This window comes from Eublepharis macularius, chromosome 4 (assembly GCF_028583425.1).
Source record: "Eublepharis macularius isolate TG4126 chromosome 4, MPM_Emac_v1.0, whole genome shotgun sequence".
Lineage (NCBI taxonomy): Eukaryota > Metazoa > Chordata > Lepidosauria > Squamata > Eublepharidae > Eublepharis > Eublepharis macularius.
The window spans coordinates 157,395,761-157,409,186 of record NC_072793.1 but is presented as its reverse complement, the minus strand read 5'-3'; the positions used below and the strand labels follow the sequence as shown (position 1 = coordinate 157,409,186).

Here is a 13,426-nt window from a genome sequence, read left to right as displayed (position 1 = left end):
ATGGATTTAAAATGACAGGAGAGTGGCAGCCGACCTACCATGTTCTTGAAGGACAAAAGGATCAAGCAGCACCAAAACTCGTCTACAAGACTAAGGAAGATACACGGGTAGGGCAGGCTGAGGGAGGGAGGGACTTCACACATCGAAAGCTCAACAGGTGAGGTCGGTTTAAGGCTTTTTGCTGTGATCATTCCAGGGCCAAAATGAGCTCATGGGTCAGGGCTTTTGTGCACAGTGTTCCTCTCCTACTCAGTTTTTCTTTCCCCCTTCCAGTGGTAGGCTTCAGCTGCACCGGAGAATTGGGGAGGGTCCCAGTTCTCTTCCATGATTCCTCATAAGTCATATGTTTCTCCTCTTTTTTTTGTCCTGAACTGATGATAATGGACCTAAAAACTTTTGTGTTCCATAAAATGATCTGAAAAATCCATATGCGACCACATGTAACTAGAGAAAGCAATTGCTAAAATACATATTTTTTTTTGCTGTGGTAGCTTCAAAGTGTGGAAGAAAAATCCCATAATTTTAAAAAAGAGAACACCCAGTTAAATACTATTTCTAACTAGTGTCGCCAACATTTTTCCAGGCCCTGCTCCTGTGCCTTTTAATCGCACAGGTATTAGCAGCCAAGAATGCTTATCTCCTTGCAAAACACTTAGCCTGCAGGTTGAAAGATTCAGGATGGGATTCTGCCTGAACTCCTTTTATATGGTTTTCAATTTGTATTCCCAAAATGATTTTCTTTCCAAATAGCTGGAGATGTGAGTGCCTGAAAGCTCGTATTGAAATAAATGTGGTTAGTCCTTATGGTGCCACTAGACATATTTTTCTCTGCAACATTTGGCAAAACTGCAACAGTCTCACACGCCTATGTCCGACTCTCAAACCCTTTTGGTTTCTGCCTCTTTCCCCGCCTCCTTTCTATTTCAAGTTTTAGCTGCAGCAGGCCTGGCAGGACTCCAACAAGAGCCACAGAACAGTTCCTTGTTGCTTGCTGCTGCTGTTGTTGCCATAATGGCGGCTGTGAACCCTTCCCAAGCGCTGGAGGAGGAGCTGTTCTGCTCTATATGCTTGGATTACTTCATGGAGCCGGTGATCCTGAACTGCGAGCACAACTTTTGCAGAGCCTGCATCACTAGGACTTGGGAAGGCCTAGGAGACAGCTTCCCTTGCCCACAATGCCGAAAGAGGTCTCGCAAAGGGAAACTCAGGAGGAACACCCAGCTGGGGAAGGTAGCAGAGAGGGCCAAGGAACTGGCCTCGGTTACAGGCCCCACAAGGGCTTCTCCTGACTTGGCTTCACGGTCTAGCAGCAAGCCAGAGGCCACCACCAGCGCCAGAGAAGTGTGCAAGAAGCACCTGGAGGCTCTGAAGTTGTTCTGCATGGAGGATCATGCCTTGATCTGTGTCGTTTGTGACAGATCTCAGGAGCACAAAGGCCACAGGGTGGTCCCTGTAGAGGAGGCAGCCCAGGAGTGCAAGGTACTCTGTGTGTGTGTGCGCATGTGTGTATGCGTGCTGAGGAAGGCTTGCCAACCTCCACATGAGGCGTGGAGCTCTCCCAGAATTACGACTGATCTCCCGACAACAGAGATCAGTTCCAATGGAGAAAATAGCTGTGTAAACTCTGCCATTATATACTGCTGAAGTCCTCTCCAATCCCCGCCTTCCCTGGACCCTAGCCCTAAAATCTCGAGGAATCTTCCAACCTGGAGTTGGCAACCCTAGTTGCTGTCACATATATAGTATTTTTAAAGGGACAACTCCAGTTCTCTAGCATCTGTTCCTGCCTAATCACTATCCCTGGGATTTTTGGGGTGCAGGGGGTGATTTTTGAGTTGCCTTATTAGTGTGTGCACTTCTCAGTCCTTCCAGGTGCTCCTTTTCTTGGTGTCGTGGGAATTTCAGAGTTTGGCTCTGAAAGACCCAGGCCATTAACAGCTTTCCATCCAAACCTATGTGAAAAAGGCTTTTAAAACTCCAAAAGCGGAGGTTTTTTTCCTCCTTCTGACTCCCCTTTCTCTTAACTTTCGTTTCCTCTATCTCCCACACAAGCAAGTTAGCAAAGGAATGCAGCGCACTAACACCCTGTGGAACTCAAGGTCCTCTGCCTTTGCCTGCAGAGCTCATCCAGCGTCTTCTCAGCCTGAAGCCTCTGTGCTTTTTGCTGACTACGCTGAAGGAATGCTGAAAGCACTCTGCCCCGCAGAGGAAGCAGATAAGGAGAACGGTACGCTTTCAGAAGCCCTTGAATCATCTCTAAAACTTTAGATTTCTGAACAGGGAGGAGGAGGAAAGGACACAAAAAAGACGGTCCTATTTTCCTGCCACACCCACCCTGTTAGTAATGCCCTTGTCTAGTGGTCCATGTACGTGCAGCAGGCGCCCCTTTGGCCCAGCTAAACAAAATCCTGCCAGGAATTTTTGTTAGCAGAGGAAGGAGGGAACCAAATCCAATTCCCCTTCCAAACATCTGCTCCCCAGCATTTTTCCCTTTTAAAAAAGATCTCTCCACTAACAAGTCGTGCTTTGATCAGGGAAGGGAAACCATGTGTGCAGTACCATGTACATACATGTGCAGCTTGGGGTACATTTGCAGAAGTCTCCTTCCATGTGCATAATGCTTTTAACTGGATAGAGGGTAAAAGTGTTGCTTATAATTTTTTTAAAAATGGTCTTTGTCAGTGATCTCCCATCACATGTTCCATATGTATTAACTTTCTCATACTATGTTTTTTAATCATTCAGCTCCTCACATCTATACATATAGCTTTTTTAAACTGCAAGACTTTTCTAACTACCAAATTACACTTTTGTATCTGCTTCCCCCCCTGCTTTTTTTAAACATTACCCAAGCCTGGTCTTTATTTGGGCGCATGACTTCTACAAACAAACCCTGGCTCCGCTTGCAATGTTTGAATCGAAGTGAACATTTTTAAGGCCAGAAAGTCACTATCCACACAACTGTGTGTAATGTTATGTCTCAATGGTTCTTTTTTGAGCGTGCAAAACCTCTTCGGAAGGGTGACTCAGAATGGAGAAGGGAGCATAACATTTTTCTGCTACCGGTTAACTTTTGCACATCCTGTGAGTCTTCTCCAGTTTCTCCAGTGAAATTTCTAGTGAATATTTATGTGATGAGTGTACTGGATTTTTTAAAATGAAATGTAGTGGTTAGAGTATCAAACTCAGATCTGAGAGGTTTGAGTTCAGTTCCGCTCTCTGCCATGAAACTCTCTAGCTGTCATTTTCTCTAGATCATAGGGTGGTTGTGAGGATAAAGGGGTGTGTGTGTGCAAAACGTATAGACAGATGCCCATGTAAGACACCTCTGACAGAAGAAAGGAATGGAACCAAGAATGAACCCACTGGCTCCTTTTTATCTGTTGGCAGGCACAGCTTCTGAACCACCTGGAGGTACTCAAAAGTGAGAAGGACAACAGGGAGTTACTTGCACGAAACAAAGGGAAGAGACTGGAGATGCTGATAGTAAGTATCACAAGGGCATTTTTCAATCAAGCTAGCACTGGCCCAGCTAACTCTGTATTTCTCATCTGCATGGCAGTGGCTCTCCAGAGTTTCCAGCACTGAGAAGTCTTTCTCAAGAGTGGCTCTCTGAGATCCTTCAAATGGAGATTTGACCTGAGGCTTTCTGCATGCAAAGCGCAGCCCTTTCTTTTAGAAAAAGCTAGGCTTGCCCAGGAACTGTGGGAAGCTGTCAGATGAGAGATATGGGGGGTGGCTTCATGCTATTTCCCTGTTCCTCTTTGCATTACTTCCTGGCCCGGAATAATACAGCTGGAGGCAGCTCAAGACTAGCGGAGTATTTGTTAAGCAAGTCTCCTATGGTGAAACATAACCGTCCATGCACTGCATTAAGTGGCCCTCAGCCATTGGTTTTCAGCCTGTGTTTTTAGGCGCCCTGAGGTTCTTCAGAAATGTTTCAGGCTTCCCTAACAAGGAGGTTGGCGATGGCAAGCCAGGTTCCCTGAAAGATAGTTCAGCCAGTATCTGCAATTACCAATATCCCTTTTCAAGTGAGCAGTTGCAAGACAGTACAGTTGCTTCACACAGACTCAGAGGACAACCTAGAACAACATCCGATGCTCCCCGTCACTGAATATTGTAGGGGAAGATGGCTGTTGTGGGTTTTCCGGGCTGTATTGCCGTGGTCTTGGCATTGTAGTTCCTGACGTTTCGTCAGCAGCTGTGGCTGGCATCTTCAGAGGTGTAGCACCAAAAGACAGTGTAACAGACACTGTGACACTGAGAGATCTCTGTCTTTTGGTGCTACACCTCTGAAGATGCCAGCCACAGCTGCTGGCGAAACGTCAGGAACTACAATGCCAAGACCACAGCTATACAGCCCGGAAAACCCACAACAACCATCGTTCTCCGGTCATGAAAGCCTTCGACAATACATTGTAGGGGAAGATTGTTAATGTCGGACAGCAGTTACTTTCACACTAACTGTTTAATCTGGAATTATGATTTTTTTCACTCAGAACTGAGAATCTATTTTTTTAAAAATTCAAATGTTTTCTCATTGTCATTCTGTCTTTTTCAGGTCTGATTTGTGGCAGTTTTCTTTAACATAAAATGCAATTGCAGCACCAGGCTGTCGTGTGTGCTGTTGAGATTTGTCAGGGACACCAACCCTTTAAACTTCCCTCCTTTAGTTCTGTTTCCAGTAGGGATGTTCAGTTCAGCATATCTGGTTTAAAAATATATCCCAAAATACCTTTTCAATATTATTTGGGTATATCCAGACATATTAGGTTTAATTGGATATATTCAGATAAACCAGTATTTACATTCCAGAATGATCCGAATATATTTAGAAATATCCAGGAATTGCATTTTAAAGGTTGCAGCAGCTTCTCCTCACCCCTTTTCAGACTTCCCCAGGTAGCAGGGAAGGGGGACGGAGTCAGTGTTACTGTGTATGTGTCTATGTCAGTGTTGCTTTCTTGCCATATGCCATTGCCAGATCTAGCTGGCTGCCTTGATAAGTACTACCAGCTTGGCAGGTTGGGTGCTGGGATTCTCTAGTTTGATGTTGGTTCTTTTGGGTTTGTATTGGTCCTCGGTTCTGCCTGCCATCTGTAAGTGACTGTGGTTCTGTTGGTCTTGTAACAGTGTTCCTTGCATCACTTTAGTTCTGCTGGGATTCTCTGGTATGACATTGGTTGTGCTGAGATTCTTTGGTTTTATGTTGGTTCTATTGGACTTTGTTGGTTCTGTTTGCATTGAGAGACTTTTGTTCAGTGGTTGCTGTTATATGGTTGGCTAAGGCTTCCTGTGTCCTGGAGAAAGCCTTTGATTTTTTTTCTCCCATAGGATACAATAGAGAGTGGCTGGGAGCACCTCGTTCATGGGCTTATAGAATTGGACCCTTTGGGTAGGGGGAAAGCGGGATTAGTAGAATAGAAGAACTAGATTCCCTGAAATTTTTGTGTAGTTTACTTGAACTACTCCCCACCCCCAGCCCTCTGGAGAGATCCTCCCATAGGGAATAATGGAGCTAAATATATTCAGAATTCCAAATAAAACTCAAATCCAAAGACTAGACCAGAACTTTTGACCCAAATATCGGGGATATCAAGTGTATATGGTATTCCGGATACCCAAATTGAAAAATACTGATTTTTTTTTTTTACTGTACACCCCTAGTTTCCATCTTAATGAATTCCTCTTCACTTCTGTTCCCTCCAAATGAGTACTGATCCTCAACTATTTACTCAAGAAGAGGACAGAGACACATTTTAATTAATTAAACACCAAGTGGGAGAGGGAGAATGGGAAGGACCTCTTAATGTGCTGTTTATTTATTTAGTACACTTTTATTCCCCTCTACCACTGGACAGCTCAGGGCAGTGTACGCAGTTTTCTCTGCCTCAATATTTTCCTCAGAACAACCACAACTGTGTGAAGTAGATTAGGCTGAATGTTGTGACTGGCCCAAGGTCACTTAGCACATTTTGTGATTTCAAGTGGGGCTTCCCCGGTCCTAGTCCAACCTTCTAACCACTGCAAGCTGAATAGACGCAGCTGCACAACATCTTTTTTCTCCTCCTGCTCCACAGACCTTTAAGGCCTGGGAAAGCCCAAAGTCCATCCTTTTCCTTCACTTTTAGCCTGAGGGTCACAGCCATGAGCAGGCGGAAAGATCAGTCAGGAGACCCTTGCCCTGTACTCAGATAGCTTCCTTTCCCCTCTCTCTCTTGTTTATTTCTCTTGTAATTTTTCCATTCTATTGTAAGCCACTTTGGGTCTCCCACTGGGGATAAAAACAGGGTACAAATAAATGAATGTGCTAACCACAGAGCAGCTGTGCTGCTGAATAGCTAACTTCGGATGACTCATTTAAGCAAGCTAAGCTGCATCTTACAAAAGAAGTGAAAAACAAAACCATTGTTAGTGCAGTTCTGACCTGTTGTGCCGTCCTGCCCTGCCCTGCCCTGCCCACAAAGAGGCGATGGGCACAAACAAACACATCTGATTGTTCCTACAAGCAATCTGTTTTTTGAACCAAGGGAATGTTATACTTTGCATTGGGTATAAGGATGTGGTTTCACGTTCTCTACAGGGCCGTGCAGAAGCTGAGAGAGCGCGAACAGCCCATATGTTCCAGAAGCTAAAGAAGATCCTGCAGGACAGGGAAAACCACGTGCTCTGGGGGCTTGCAAAAGTGACCAGTGACCTGACAAAAATGCAGCAGGAGAACCACAGCAGGGCCCAGCAGGGAGCACCACTCCTTCGAGGGCTGATAGCTGAACTGGAGCAGAAGTGTCAGCAGCCGGATACAGAACTTCTTAAGGTGACACCCAGCCAGGGTGGGATGGTAGCTTAATTTTATGGGTTGGGGAGGCAGCTTAACAAGGTAGCTCCTAGCTAGTGAAGCAAGGGACTTCAGGCGCTCTCACCATTGGAACGTTGACTATCGCTATAGTTCCATGGCCTTGACTTGCACAGTCCAGGCTAGCCCAATTTCATCAGATCTCAGAAGCTAAGCAGGATTGGCCTTGGTTAGTACTTGGATGGGAGACTACCAAGAAAGTCCAGGGTTGCTGCACAGAGGCAGGCAATGGCAAAACCACCTCTATTTGTCTCTTGCCTTGAAAAACCCATGAGGGGTCACTATGAGTCACCTTTGATTTGATGGCACATACCACCACCACAGTAGAAATCTTAAAGGTCTTGCCTTCAGTCCCAATTGGATAGCATTGTTTGCTCCTGATTGGATAACAGGATGGGACCCCCTTGAAAGGCTTCTTCCCAGAGTTCCCTTTTTGGATTAGTTGCTTCCCAGATTTTCAAAACAGCCATATGGTGCTGCTAATTAGCTCTTTAAAACCACCATAAATACCCAAGGGTCTCTCACTTCCCATTTGGTCTGACCCTTATATTAATTAAAACATTTATGTATCCCTTCCCCCAGCCTCATAACATTGCCCACGATGGGTGAGGTTCTGTTGTGTACAACCAGAACAGTGGTGGTGTGCCAAGGAGATGCCAGTGTTTTCCTCAGATACACCCTGTAGTACCAACAGCGTAAAATCATGTGGACAGAAATTGCACAACCTATCTCTCCATACAATCTGCATAAAAAGCCCAGCTTACACATTACTTCTCCCTACCACATGGCTGCTGCTACAGGCCTGCTCTGTGTGGAAGAATTTCGAATGACCGAATGGTGGTTCTGTGAGAATGTCTAGCCCCCTTTTCCTCACATTTCGCTTTCTCACTGAAGCTCTCCATCTTTTCTTTTTTTAGGATTTTGCAAGTCTCTTGAAGAGGTAAGCAACTGGTTTACTTTATTTTTTAAATGGTTCTTTCTAAGGTAATAGAGAGAAGCCTATAAATTTAAAAATATGGCCAATTTAAACCCATAGTCTAAGTCCACTTGGCATCACTGTCCAGCAGGCTTCCTTATCTGTTTTATTCCTTTCCTCCTCTGCCAGAGGCATTTCATGAGTCTGTTTTCCTCAGCAATTTTTCCATAGTTCTTCCTCTGCCTCATAGGGTTCTACCTGTTCCACATCTTTACTCTCAGCACCTGCTTATTTGGCTCTCTTGAGCCACTCTGCCGGAGGACAGTTGTTGCTATCCTTCCACTCCATTTTCCTTGCTTCAGTCTTTCCTTCTTGTCTACAGAATCCAGTTTTTCTTAGGCCCTGTGTGAAGTTTTTCTCTCACTTAAACTTACTTTTCTCTTTTCCTTCTCAGCTGTTTAATTTCTAGAGGGTGGAGATAGGGTATGATATGCTGGTCCCAACTGTATGATTGGAGGAGCAGACCTCTCTGTATGATGACTGGTATTACATGATAGGCTCTTAAGCCAGTATTATGTAGCTCAAAGTTATCTTTCTGACTCCATACATATTTTTTTGTCTGACAAAGCACCTCGCTGCCCTACTTCCATCTGGTTGCTGTTCCTTATTAAATTGTTTCTCTGTAGGTCTAAAAATTGGACATTTCCAAAATGGGTTCCAGTGTCTACCACTGAACTGGAAGAGAGAATTTCCCATTTTTCTCGGAAGAAGACAGTTCTATGGGAGGGCATGACTGAGATACAGGGTAAGTATCAGTGGCAGGGCTCAGTTCCAGGGAGAATGCACCGAAACGCCATTCCGGCAGTTCCCCCAACAGTCAGGTGGCCCCACCCACCTGACTTTCGGCCATTTTGGGCCCATTTCAGCCTCTATTGGAGCTGAAATGGCCCAGATCGGGGGTGAAACAGCCCAGATCGGGTCGGTGGGGGGGGTGGGGGGACTCTCCCCTGCCCGGCACCGACCTGATCCCGGCTGTTTCGGCCCTGATCCAGGCTGAAACAGACCCAAAATGGCCATGAATCAGGACCGAAATGGCTGGGATCAGGTCGGTGCTGGATAGGAGAACCCTCCCCTGCCTGGCACCAACCTGGTCCTGGCCATATTGGCCCCGATCCGGGCCCAAACTTGTTTCCAGCTTTGCCTCTCAAGCCGTGCCTACAAAGAAAAAGAAAAAAAATTAAAATAATAATTTTAGGACATTATTAGCAACCGCGGGGTGGAGGATAGTCTTTGGCAGCCTTATAGGATTTATTTCATGCATTTTTGTATATATTTGATATTATAGAAATAGTCTCTATATATTTTGTATCAATGTATTTATTAGAGCACTGTCATTTTATTACTTATTATCTACTTGAGTTGGGGTTTCTTTAAACCCCTTACCCTCCAATGGTGTTTTTCCACCTTTTGATATACATTATTTTTGGAGGAGTCTCTTTTTTTGGTAGGTCTCCCACTATGGCAGGAGATCTGTCACTGGAAACCTTCTATTCCTACAGAGATAGATAAACAAAATAATCATCATTGTGCCATTGGTTTCTGAAAATTCCTAGAGACGACTGATGTCATTTCCAGGTTTTCACAAGAAGCGATGACCATCCTCTCTAGAAATCTCCAGAAACTCTATGGTTTTACTACGTGTCTATAGAATGCTACTGGAGACAGATGTTCTGTAACACAGCTCAGTTTATTCTTATTGCAGAAATTTTGACTTTGGATCCTGATTCGGCTCATCCCAGTCTCACCATTTCAGCTGACCAGAAAACTGTGAGCCGCAGGGATGCTTGTCCAGCTTATTGTAATGATTCTAGAAGATTCTACCCCTCCTTCTGTGTGCTGGGTTCTGAGGGCTTCACATGTGGCCGCCGCCACTGGCTTGTGGACGTGAAAGGCCAGTGTGGCTGGGCCCTGGGTGTAGCTCAAGAATCTGTGGATAGGAAGAAGCCAATGGTACTAAGTCCAGAACATGGAGTTTGGGCTGTGGAGCTGGGACCATACCAGCTCCCTCATGCAGCACCGATCCCTGAGACAGAGGGGCATACTCCAACCCGCAGACTTCAAGTCACCTTAGATTATGATGCAGGGCGGGTGACATTCTCTGACTTTCCTGACCCAAAACCTCTATTCACCTTCAGGACCTCCTTCACAGAGAAGCTTTACCCTTTCTTCTGGCTGTGGTCCCCCAAGGCATCTATTGTGTTGTGTCCCTGAAATACAAGGTTATAATCTGGCAGATTTTTCTGATTTGGAGGTTATTCAGTTATTAGAAATGCCACTCTGCATTTGTTGATATGCATTTTTTTCATTAATATATCTACAAGCAGTGGTCCTCAGCTGGCTCATTCAAACACACTGTGGGCCTGAGTCCTGATAAATCAAATGTGATGTCCAAACTAAATGGAATGATGGAAGATCTGCTGATAGATTTCCCACAATGAAAAGCAATCCTGAAAATAGGAGATAGTTTGAGTTACGGAAGGGGGTAACTCCGGACCATGTATTTTCCATGCACAGTTAGTCCCTCCTTACAAATTCACAACTGCTATTAGCCCAATTTGGAAAAAATGTTAAGTATAGGAACTTGTATTTTTCCTTATTAGCAGAAGGGAATGGTTTTTTATTAGAGAAACAACATGGAGGAGAAAGGTTTAATCCTCACCTGCTTTTTACCATTAAAATAAATGTCAGAGGGTTCAGTCAAGGATCTCCTCCATAATCAGTCATTTGGCCTTTAGAGTTTTGAAGGTGTTGTTGTATAACTTCTGTGCAACATTGTGTTAGAGACCTGTGTAACTCAGAGGCTTCCATAGAGAATGAAACATTATTTGGGCAATTACATGTTTCCAAATCTGTAATTGCTCTAACAGTATGAATGCCAGAGCAAGGTGACTTGCAGGGACATATTGGCAGAAGAAAAAGTTCCTGTACTCGTTGTTTGCTCTCCATAAATCTCCTCCCTCGGATGTTTTAGCTGTGCTTACTTTTAGTTTTGAAACATGACTTTGGGAGAAAATGTAAAACAGCTGTGGCGGAGGAATTTGCAGGGAGATTAGGTGGGCATGGAGATTAACATTAATCAATATTAGGCATTTCCTCTCTACACCGTTTCCCCAACAAATCCCCCCTCTCCTATCCAGAGGAGTTAGCCGTGTTAGTCTGTAGTAGCAAAATCAAAAAGAGTCCAGTAGCACCTTTAAGACTAACCAATTTTATTGTAGCATAAGCTTTCGAGAATCAAGTTCTCTTCATCAGATGCCTGATCCAAACTGGCCACATACAGAAGAGGAGGGGAGAGAGGGGAGAAAGAAGGGGACATATATCACAAGGAGACAGAATGCAATTAGCGTGGAGGCAGTCAAAACATTCCTTTGCTTGGAAATGTAAACATCTCCTTTTGGTGTGCAGTCAGTTTGCTACATAGGAATTGGATACTTTCACTGCTACAAATGAATACGGCAAACTGACTGCACACCAAAAGGAGATGTTTACATTTCCAAGCAAAGGAATGTTTTGACTGCCTCCCCGCTAATTGCATCCTGTCCCCTTGTGATATATGTCCCCTTCTTTCTCCCCTCTCATCCCTCCTCTTCTGTATTTGACCAGTTTGGATCATGCATCTGATGAAGAGAACTTGATTCTCGAAAGCTTATGCTACAATAAAATTGGTTAGTCTTAAAGGTGCTACTGGACTCTTTTTGATTTCCCCTCTCCTATGTTTCTGCATTCCTTTTACAAAGGAAACACTGGGAATACTGTGTTTCTTTCAGAATGTCTAGTTCAACCATTAGACTGTAAGAAACTGGCCCTTTAATATGAGAAAAACTAACATTTAGAAACAAAATGGAGAACCTTTCAGTGTTTCAGGACATTCTGTTGCTGATCTCAAAGTCACCATTTTTCGAAATAACTTCAGAAGTTAATTTGAAAAATTACACACACATCCAGGGTTGAAAAGGAACTGGGATTTCTTACTCACTACAGGTGTTAACTATCTTAGCAAAACTTGGGACTCTTTACCCATTGTGGATGTTAACTTAGAAATAACTAATGAATGGCCTCTGCATTTTTCTTTGTTAGATTTGGATATTATTTAAATTTTGCCTTGTTTTTCCTGCATTTCATGGCCCCTTGATCCTGCAGGGCTTTTCTCCTCTTTCTACCTCCTACATAAAAGGTCTGTCAAAGTGAGGGGTGGCTCTCTGTATCTAAAGAAGCGGATCCTAATTCACAAAATCTTTTTCTGGAATAAAATCTCGTTATTCTTTAAGGTGTCCCTGCACTCCTGTTTATTTTGGCCCCTTAATATTAATCTTGTTATCTATACCTGTAAATCACCAAGGCAGCCACTAGTAAGCAGTGTTGTCCTGGATAGAGTATCTGAATATTAGACGGTAGCGGGGCTTTTTTTTATGGGAAAAGGGGTGGTGGAACTCAGTGGGTTGCCAGCACAGGGGGCAGCTCCTGGCGGGAGGCGGTGCCCCTGGTACCACATCTGCACGCGCAGAGTGCACACACACTCCCAGGACTGCACAATGACATCACTTTGGGTCAGCTGGAACAAGGAGGGAGTTTTTTAAAGTTTAAATCGCCCTTGGCAAAAATGGTCACATGGCTGGTGGCCCCGCCCCCTGATCTCCAGACAGAGGGAAGTGCCAGCCATGTGACCATTTTCAAGAGGTGCCAGAACTCCATTCCTCTGCGTTCCAGCTGAAAAAAAGCCCTGGCGGGCAGTCTCAATGTACTACCCACATTATCACCCCACCAAGTTATAATTCTTTATTTGCTGTTTCTCATTTTCCCCATAAGATGCCCTGTTGACCTTCAGATCTAATTAGGTAGACATGATTCTTCATGCTCACCTTCTCCAGGGTGACAAGTGCCCGATGATAGGCAAGCAACAACATAGGAAATCGTTTCTCTGCTTATTTATTGCAGACGATGGCCTGGTAATGGCTTTACTGTGGGCCATAAAGACAATGATGCTCTTTAAGGAGACATAGAGCACATTCTGTTCAGGACAGGGCCTCTATGCCTTTAAAAACTGAATATAAAAGAGAAGGTTGACATAGAAATATGATAGCCCTTTTATTGTGGTTTCTTATCTTGATATTCTTAGGTTTTCTGTCCAGGAGAGTGCTGCCACCTCCAGGCCACCTCTGTGAATTACAGGTGCAGGTAACCATCAGCAAGATGATATAAGCTTTTCAGAGAATCCTCTTTCAGTGTATTAAGGATGCAGGAGGCCTGCCCCATATACAAATTATTCTGGTATTGTGGATTTTCTTGTGAAGCAAGATAGATAAATACAAAAGATTTTTGTCACCATCATACTTAAATGTATATCCATTTGTAAAAATAATGTGCTTTATGTGGCAACATTGAAGAGTATTTGGATGTTTTAACAGCGCTGTTCAGTTACTAAACTGGCCAATGGTCCTGATAGAGGTCCAGTAGTTTGTGGCTTCCGGTTAGTTTCCAAGCTTCCAGGGAGTTCCCAGCATTGATTTCAGCCTCAGGTCTTAATCAAATCAAATTTACGGTCTGTTCAGGCCAGTAGACAATGACCTGCTTTGCCTTCCCAACACTTGGAGGTG

At 44.2% G+C, this 13,426-nt stretch overlaps 1 protein-coding gene across 2 annotated transcripts; it reads left to right on the top strand.

The window, feature by feature from the left end:
- Positions 1–982: 982 nt before the first annotated feature.
- Positions 983–11,002, top strand: LOC129328583 (E3 ubiquitin-protein ligase TRIM39-like). Of its 2 annotated transcripts, XM_054977735.1 has the most exons (6): positions 983–1,479; positions 3,391–3,486; positions 6,587–6,817; positions 7,774–7,796; positions 8,459–8,577; positions 9,535–11,002. In XM_054977735.1, the coding sequence occupies exons 1-6, from the start codon at positions 1,012–1,014 to the stop codon at positions 10,041–10,043; spliced, it is 1,446 nt and encodes a 481-aa protein (XP_054833710.1). In that variant the 5' UTR covers positions 983–1,011; the 3' UTR covers positions 10,044–11,002. The 2 variants fall into 2 exon arrangements, with proteins under 2 accessions (XP_054833710.1, XP_054833711.1); XM_054977736.1 differs by lacking the exon at positions 3,391–3,486.
- Positions 11,003–13,426: the final 2,424 nt, after the last annotated feature.

Excerpts from the sequence above, each read along its gene's own strand:
- LOC129328583 (XM_054977735.1), top strand. The coding sequence starts at position 1,012 with ATGGCGGCTGTGAACCCTTCCCAAGCGCTGGAGGAGGAGCTGTTCTGC. Across the intron at positions 1,480-3,390 it reads AGGCAGCCCAGGAGTGCAAG|GCACAGCTTCTGAACCACCT; the intron begins GTACTCTGTGTG and ends ATCTGTTGGCAG. Across the intron at positions 6,818-7,773 it reads CGGATACAGAACTTCTTAAG|GATTTTGCAAGTCTCTTGAA; the intron begins GTGACACCCAGC and ends TTCTTTTTTTAG.